At 36.9% G+C, this 8,963-nt stretch overlaps 1 protein-coding gene across 3 annotated transcripts in view; it reads left to right on the top strand.

The window, feature by feature from the left end:
- klhdc8a (kelch domain containing 8A) overlaps positions 1-2,671 on the top strand; it is a 64,402-nt gene extending 61,731 nt beyond the window's left edge. For all 3 annotated transcript variants that reach the window (XM_015054589.1, XM_015054590.1, XM_015054591.1), the window contains exon 9: positions 2,375-2,671. In XM_015054589.1, coding sequence (XP_014910075.1) covers positions 2,375-2,428 — 54 coding nt within the window. In that variant the 3' untranslated portion in view covers positions 2,429-2,671. The remainder of the gene's footprint in view (positions 1-2,374) is intronic.
- The last annotated feature ends 6,292 nt before the right edge of the window (positions 2,672-8,963 follow it).

The following is an 8,963-nucleotide window of genomic DNA, read 5'->3' as shown; positions in this document are numbered from 1 at the left end:
CCCCCTCATGTGTTTTTTAAAAGGATTTTCCCGAATTTTTGGGGTTTTTTTTTTTTTTTTTTTTTTTTTAAGCAATGTCTTGTGAAGGTCTTAGCAGTAGAAGTTCCTTTGTCTCGAGTAGGAAGACGTTTTGGAAAAGTGAGGAAATCTCACAGAGCAGGACGGTCAACAGACGGGAGGATTAAAGCCATTTAATGCAACATAAATTGAAAACCTTAACAGAAGCTTTGTGATTTAGCCGGGTTCTGACTCCAGCTAAACAGTAAAAGAGAAAATGTCATAAATCTTCAGCAAGAACAGCTAAACTTTAACCAGATGCAGTGTTTTCAATAGTGTGACCTAAAGAAAGACATGAAGTGAAGAAAACTGAGTGTTATGGATTTTTGTAATCATGTGCAAACTTAAACATTTTGCACACACAGTACTATGTTACAGCTGAACTGTAAAATAGGCTGTTGGAATAATTCATCTTAATAAACATTACATCGATGTTTTCATTATTGTCTAATATTAGATCCAAACAGAATTGGCTGAAAACTTCACCTTTCTCCCAACAAAGCATAAAATCTTCATCATAATAACCCCAGGATTTATAGTTCAGGTATTTATTTTTTCTTATTCTGCCATGTCTTCTTTGGTACATCGGTCAACTTTGGTTATTTTAAAATGTTTTTTTAATCCTATTAATTTGAACACAGACGTTGCTGAAAAATGTTATTTGAAAACTAACGATGCTGAAAGAATCACAGATGAATACAAATATTTCTCAGACCAAGGCTGAAGCACAAACAAGTCTCCATGTCCTGACGCCACCGTTTTGCTCCAGCGTCTGCTGCACGCCGCTTTTCTGGATTTCTGGACATCCGATGTGGTGCAACGCTGTACATAATTTCAGTACTCCTACTTATTTCTGTCATTATTTTTGAGCTTTTTTTTTTACCTTTTGTTTTATCTGCATTTTGTCCTCTTGAGTAGTCGCTGTAAGCAGAACAGCTGAGGCAGAATGCGGCTGTGGTTTGGCGAAAGCTTCTGGCGGTAGTTGAGTTTGAAGACATTGCTCCAAGAGGACAGATTGTGCTGTTTAAATGCTTGTTGAGGGAGGCTTAAATTCAGTTTGCAGAAGAAAAGAAACAAAATAGAAAACAGCAGGCAAGCAGCAATTACCTCCCAAAATATCATTATAAATTACTACAGATAGTTAAGATAGATTTTACAGAACCAAAGTCATATTTGCTGATAATTTGTGACTTTTTTTTGTCATACTGATCAGCTCCTCCTTATAAACTTTCCTTTATGGCCATTGAAAGTGTTTTTCAAAATTAAATAGGATTGCTTCATTAGAAAGAAGTTAAAATGCATTAATTAAGTTGTTTTTATGATCTTTCATTGAATATTTTGTGATTATTACTTTCATTTTGTTTACTTTTTTCCAGGTGGGTTTTAATTCTGCTAGTTTAACCTGATGCCAGAAGATCTGAGTCTCAGTAGCAATAAGGACATTATTAACATGCAATACCTTAGAAAAGCATAGTTCTTCATATTTTGTCAAATTCCAACTCCCCACATTCAGGGCCTGCCCTGGCCTGTTTGACGCCTATCTTAATTTATGATGATTTCATGTGATTTGCAGTGCAAATCTTTACAATTATGTGTTACGTTGTGTTAGCATGTAAAAGCAGGATGGAATATGAAAACGCTTGTTGGGTGGGAATACTTTTACAACGGCCATGATGAACAGGGAGGAGTCAACACTGGAAGCACTGAAGTAGAACATTTTACCTACAGACCCATTTTAAGAAATTAGAAAATTATAGAAAAGTTCATTTATTTATTAACTAAAATCAGCTACTGTGCTATATAGGTTAATTCCATACAGATTCATGTTTCCAATTATTTATTTTTGTTCAAATTAACTATATATATATATATATATATATATATATATAAAAATATGAAAGTCATCATAATTTAATGATGATTTTCTGCTTCTGAAATTGTTTAAAATTAGATTATTACATCAGAGCAATAATTCTAATAAAAATTCTTAAACAGATTCAAAAGTTTACAATTATTTGAAATATGTGTTAATTTGAACACGTATCGGAATTTATTGAATACTGGTTTTAAATATGGCAACATTAATTTATTTGTTTTTCGGTATAACTTAGAAACTTTGAAAAAGTAGCTGATAAAAATGTGTGTCACTACGACACGTGTTTTGGCCACAACAGCAGATAACCTTTAACTACAGCTGGAGCAGCTTGTAGTGTGAGTGTTCACTCATTACAGAGCCGAAGTATCGACCGCGGTGTCTGTGGGGAAATATGCGTAGCCCCTGACTGCCCGTCTCTTTCCTCATTTCTGCCTCCGTCAGGTTCCCAGCTCAGCCCATGAGATCCTCTACGTCAAAGAAGAAGAGTATCTGTAGCGCGGTGCGGCCTACGGCAGGTGATTGCTGCGGATTCCGCCTCTTTCCTCAATCAGACTCCAGTGCACAGAAAGCAGCATGCGATGTAACAGGTAACACTGCCCCCTGCTGGAAGTAGCTGAGCAACGCGTCTGCGCGCGCATAATGGAGCACCTGACTCCATCTTTGGATGAAGATTTAGTTCCTGTAAAGGTGGAATTCTTCTGGAAGTTTCCGTCCCCCCCCCCCCATGCCTGGTCTTGTAGACAAACCAATATGGGAGATCTGTTTTACTGCTGATATGCATTCATCTTGTGTCTTCGTTCTTTACTTTATGTGATTTAGGAACTGTAGATAAAGTGGATTTTACAAAACATTTTATCTTAGTGAGATAATGTGACAACAATATTTGTAGATTATTTAATCATACAGATAATACAGGGTTTTTTGTTTGTTAGTTTGTTTAAGTAACTTCCAGGTACCGTGAAAGGGGCAGTATAATGTAAAATTAACTTTTTGGAGCAATATATCATTTTATAATGTTATTCCCTCATCAAAGTCATACCTGGAGTGTTGCCTTTATTTTTTTCATGAATGTTTGAGAAATCCTTTAATCTCCATGGCATCCATTCAGCTGTGCAAAATGCCTGGGTGGATCTAGCCCCGTCTTTGAGACACAACTCCTCCTCAGACCTGCAGTTTCCAAGCTTCAAAGCTTCCACCTCACAGAGCAGCCCTCCTCTGAATCTCCCCCACTCAGTTCCTTCAGACTAGCCAACAGTGATTAGCAAACACCTGGTGGATCTGTGCATCTGCTGAGTTCATTGTATGAGCTACGTCTTAATGAAACACTGGTAAAAATGTTTTTATAGGTTAACAGAGGAGCCATGTTGTGACGACTTCCTGAAGGCCAGGTTTCAGAAAGAGCAGGAGTTTTTAAAGAGACAGAGGTCCAATTTCACAGTGTTCATTTAAAAGGTAAAATTTATTTGAATGATTTGACATATATATAGAGAGAGCATTGTTAAACAATTGAAGCTTTAAAATGGCACTATGTGCCTGTAAAACACATAATACTGCCCCTTTAAGTGTAGTATTATAGTCTTAGTTCCTTTAAGATAGTGTTTTCTTATGATATGACTCCTGTGTGGTGTACCACTTCCTGTTTGTGAGTTATGATCATGTATATGAAATTAACCTTGCGTGAAATGCTGTTCTTTTCAGAAATTTCATTGTATATCATTGGGATTTTATGTCATAAGACAATATAAATCAGTGGATAATTATTTTGTGGAATGAAAGTGACATATGCTTTTTATTATCATTTACGTTTATAAATCTGAAAATTGTGGTGTGCATTTTTATCTATCCATTCCTCACGGTGCATATCATTTTACTAGAGGTCAGAATGTCACACTTTAGTGTCATCTGATCACAACATCGTCTTCCACACTTTGGCTCTGTCCATTAAGCCACATGTCTGATTGCAAACTGTAAATTTGAACTTTTTATGGTCTCTTCTTTGTCTTTCTTTCACAAAGACCAGATTTGTGAAGTATGAATGGTTGGCCGCTGAGTGTATTTTTCCATCTGACCTGTAGATTTGTTATTCACTAACTGCTTTTCCATTACAGATGTGCGCCAAACTTTGTTGCTATTCTGCTAATGTTGGAAAAAGACAAATTTCGCATTTGCAGTGTTTGCATTAAATAAGAAAGTCAGTTGAAATCATACTTGAATAAGATAAATATATTTATAAAATTCTTGAATAAGATTTTTTTTTTCATGAGATAAAAAAAAAAACATGTTGCGTCATCGTCCTCCTTCCCCTTTCTGCCGTCTTCTTTGTCCTTTCCACCAGTATTGAAACCCGACCGTTGGTCACAGCTGGTGTGATGTGAAAAAAGTATTTTCACTGCAGTTTCACAAGATACACAAATTTATGCGTTTGAAAAACCACTTCATCCAACCGCAAAAACCTCTTAACAAAAAATGTGAGATTTTTTTTTTAATTGGCGTGTTTCCATTAAGCAAATGTATTTTTGTAACTCCAATTTACGCAATTTTAAGGTCAATGGAAACCCAGCTCCTGAAAACAAACAAACAAAAACTCTAAGGTATTCATTAAACCGCTGTGTACATACTGAGATTAAATTACACATATCTGGATTCTGTACACTAATTAGGTGACTTCAGAAGACAACTGCGGCTGCATTGAATTTTCTTTGGGGGTATCACAGTAATAGTGTCTGTATTGAAATCCATGCCACACTTTGCAGTTTTATACTGGTAAAACAGTTGCAAATCAGACATCCTTTTCCTGTGAAGTCATAACTCAGCACCGCTCTGTTGGTCTGTCAGATGAAATCCTAAAGACGTGAAACGGTTCGTATGGCGGGTTTGCCTTCTCAACTCGTGCCTGTTGGATTTTGGACTCATTTCCAGGCACCAACTTGGATCCTGCTTGGCTTCCAGGTCAGCTTTCTGCCTACAGCAATATGATCCCTGTTCAACGCTGTTTACAACATCCTGTCTGCAAAAACTGCAAGAGGGAAATTTTACTGCAGAGTTTTTCCCTTTGTTTGGGACCCACTTAGTGGTGTACGCTGTCATATGTGCATGTCTTTTTTTATTTGTATGTTTGTTGTGCTGACACACAAAAACTAAGCCATGTTTTCCTCTGCTACACAGTCACATGTAATGCTGACTTCATGACTTTCTTTGTAAAATAAATTTTCTTATTGCACTTAGCTTCCACTAGATGGCAGCAGCTACACGTGAGTCCCTATCACTTTGTTGCCTCCCCAACACACTCTGGCTCTTCACCAGTATGTGACTACTCTTACTTGAATACCCGAAAATTGTACTCAATTGAGAGAAACTCTACTTCAACATATTTATACTCAAGTAAAAGTAAAAAGTAGCTGTTCAAGAAATTACTCAAGAGTAAAAAAAAAGTATTTGGTAAAAAGTTTACTCAACTGATCAAATTCTCAGTCAATTAAAAAGTAAAAATTTCAGACAAAAGAAAACCTTTCCAAATCAGTTTCTTTCAATATAAAACTTATGAAACTTTAACAAAAACTGCAGCTGTGTGTCTGTGTCTGGTGAATTTTTGGATAAAACATGTTTGTTTTTCATTCAGAGGGTGAAGAATCCAGATATTTTACTCACGTAAAAGTAAAAAGTACAGCACAGTAAAATTACTCCTACAAGTAAATTTTTTTTCAAAACTTTACTCAAGTAAATGTAATTGAGTTAAATGAAATGTAATACAGTGATGTCTGTCAGGTATCATCAATAGCGCTAATCTTTTCTTTATTGTGTCACTTGTTGATGTGTGGGACGTATAAAGCAGCAAATGAACATCTTTGTTTCACTGACTCAAACATGCAAGCATAACTTTTCCACAGAATCTGCAGAGCTGCACTTTGTGTTTCATTCTGCATCAAAAGTGATGCGTGAAAGACTCAGTGACTAACCTGATAGAAGGTGGGGAGCTCAGTCCAATTCACTGCATGTAGGGCTGAACAGAAGGTCATTCTGATCCCTGACCAGCAAACACACGGTAGGTATGTACGGTTTAAAGCAGATATTTACAAATTAAAAAGTTTGACCCAAATCTTGCAGCTTCAAAGACAGTGGTTCCTGCTACTGACCAAATGTATGCAATCTTTGGATATGGGGAAAGTTACAGAAAAAAGAAATTAAATAACTCAATTTTCTTGCTATGCTTTTTGGCATTTAGCAAATGGAAATAATTTTGGTAATTTTAATAAAGCTAAAACAAGAAAAATTGAGTTTGATTTAACCTCAGACAGGGAAGAAAATATGTTTGTATCTTTTTATACAGTGAATAAAAAGACACAAATATCTGAACTATCTGCTTTCAGCTGAATGACTCCATCTGGTTCCCCCAACCTGTAAAAATTCAGGAACTTATCTTAGCCTGTGAGGTGGGATCAATATTTTTTTATGCTGCCAATTTTTTCTTTCAATCTCATCCTACAAAATAGACCATTTCCTTTAATTTTCTGCAAATCACTTTCAGTTTAAAACATATATTTCTTCTCATTTTTTCTAAAAGGTTCATGTTGTCCCCTTGTCAAAGAGTTTGAAATAAAACTAAAATTGTGATTGTCAAACAGCAAAAGGTTTTTTTTTTTTTTTTTTTTTTTTTAATTTTGGGGCTTACGACAAAATATTTCAGTAGGAACAAAGAGCGGGGAGAAAAAAGTAAATGACCCCTGGATTTAGTGGATTTGTTTGCTTTCCTCTCCTTCGAATCCTCGTGAACGTTAACGTTTGTGCAGAGCTGCTCTGTCACTGAGTTATCAGACAGGATGTGAGTTTGGTAGAATATCAGCAAAGATTTACAGCTTCACCAAAATGTTACCGTTGAGCAATCCGTGTCAAACATTTCACTGTGACAGATTTTAAATCTCTGGTAAATAACTAACACAGTTTGGATCTGTCAAATTATGTCACAAACACCTTGTTGAACAGTTTGTACAGGATGATTGGAAACATGTAACCGTTGTAAATAATTAAATACGATGGATGAACACAGAGATGTACACTGAACTTCCTCCAGAATCCATCAACAGTATTTCCAAAAATAACACATGAATGAAACTTTTCTATTTTGCTTCTCAGTGTTTTTCCAGCTATCAAATCATTTTTGAGTGATTTTAATCAACCATTTCATGATTTGACCCTAAAGAAACTTTGGAAATCCTTTTTTAGATTGTGAGATCTCTAAAATCACCACCTGAATATTTTTCTGAACATTGAATAGTTGACATGGCCTTTTTTCAGCAAGGAGATGTCAACTGAAAACACACCAGCAGTGTGTGGTGTTGTGTCCAGACCAGCTGATATCTCTGCCTTCTCCAAGGTTTGGTGTTCTATTAATAGTAGAAATTGAATTAGAATTTTTCCACTTAAAGACATGACTGATACTGCATTCTGTCTTATTCTTTTTAGTTTTCCTCCTTCTAAGGAGAAATGACTTTAAAGCCCACGGCTGACGACACGGTTCAACCTCAGATTACGTTGTTGAAACCATTTTTTTTTTTTCTGTGGAAACATGCGACACCGGAAACATGCGAAACCTGATGGGGAACCACAGTGGAATCTGTGGTTCAGCTGTACACAGCCTGCGTACCTTCAGGTTTTTCTTTGAATAAAAATACTACTAATAATAAAAATTAAAAGAATAAAAATAAATAGTTATTGTGTTTTTCTATTAACTAACCCTCTTCACTATCAACAAAATTATGCAGCAAAAAGAGAAAAAAAAAAAAGATCTTTCGTGTAAAAACATGTTGGACGTAGCCCACATCAGGGTGAGTCTTGGGTGTGGGCACAATAAAAGCCTAAATCTTATTGGCCAGTTTACTTTTGATTATTTGGCACAATGGTGTTTTTTTTTCTTTCTGTAAGCTAAAAATGAATTTTGAGGATTTTGAGTTCTAAAAGCGGTGGAGCAGACCCCGCCTGAGCTTTTTATGTTTACCTTTTTATTTATTTTTTTTTGTGATTTCACAAACAGAAGAGTTAACGGGTCACCTGGTTGGCCGACCATGACATCTACATAATATTGCGGGAGAGTTAAGCAATTAAATTAAGTCAAAACGTTTGCCAAAAGAGTAGAAGTTAAGCAAACATTATTGCAGCATAATTATTCCGCTGTTAGTGTTTCATGTGCATTACGCCCATGTAGCCTGTATTTGTGTGGTTTAGGTTTGGGCAGGTTTTGTGTGATGTGATGCTCGTTGGACATGTGGTTGTGATCTTGTGGCTCAGGTTCAGTGATAGCATTGTGCGTACCTTTCCGATAAATATCCTGTAGGCACCCCTGGGGAACCACAATGAGCTCCGAACAACGTTGATGGAAAAGAACTACAGTGATCCTGTTTCATGGAACATCCTCAGACTGCGACCAGCTAGCGTTGTTTTAGCCCGGCCCTGCTTGCCAGATCATTGGCTCCTTGGTTTTGAGTCCCATGCCTTCTTCTGGATCTCCCTCAGTCAGACCAAATCTGCATCAAACCTCTGAAAAGCTCCTACGATTGGTTTTCATAAAGCTGCCCTTCTTCATCTTCTGCTCTACCGGTCTAACATCCACCGCTCATGCAGCTCCATCAGATTCTCCGCCCTCCTAAGCCTCCACTGCTTCCTCATCTCCCTGCCACCGCACAGACCAACACCTCCGGATCCCACTCACTCCTAGCTGGAGGTCATCTCCATCACACTCTGTAAGAAAATGTTCTCTCACCTTTTAGGAGGCGAAGTCTTCTTGTTCATCTCATAAATATCCACTTCTTCTTCCAGTGCTCCCAGTCCTCCACACAGTTGCTTCCCCAGATCAAGAACGTGCTCAGTATTCACCTTTGTAAAATCTTTTTAAAAAACATATTTTTTTGTTTCCTAGGAACTCTTTGGCTCAGCATGCATTGAACCATTATGTGCAAGGTAGCAGCTGGAATCAAATGAGTAGATCTAAAATCACATGGCAAACGCTGTAGACCAAAATTGATCACGTTATTCAATG

Source organism: Poecilia latipinna, unplaced genomic scaffold, assembly GCF_001443285.1.
Source record: "Poecilia latipinna isolate Pla-1442-1.1 unplaced genomic scaffold, P_latipinna-1.0 Scaffold1262, whole genome shotgun sequence".
NCBI lineage: Eukaryota > Metazoa > Chordata > Actinopteri > Cyprinodontiformes > Poeciliidae > Poecilia > Poecilia latipinna.
This window is presented reverse-complemented; position numbering and strand designations above follow the sequence as displayed.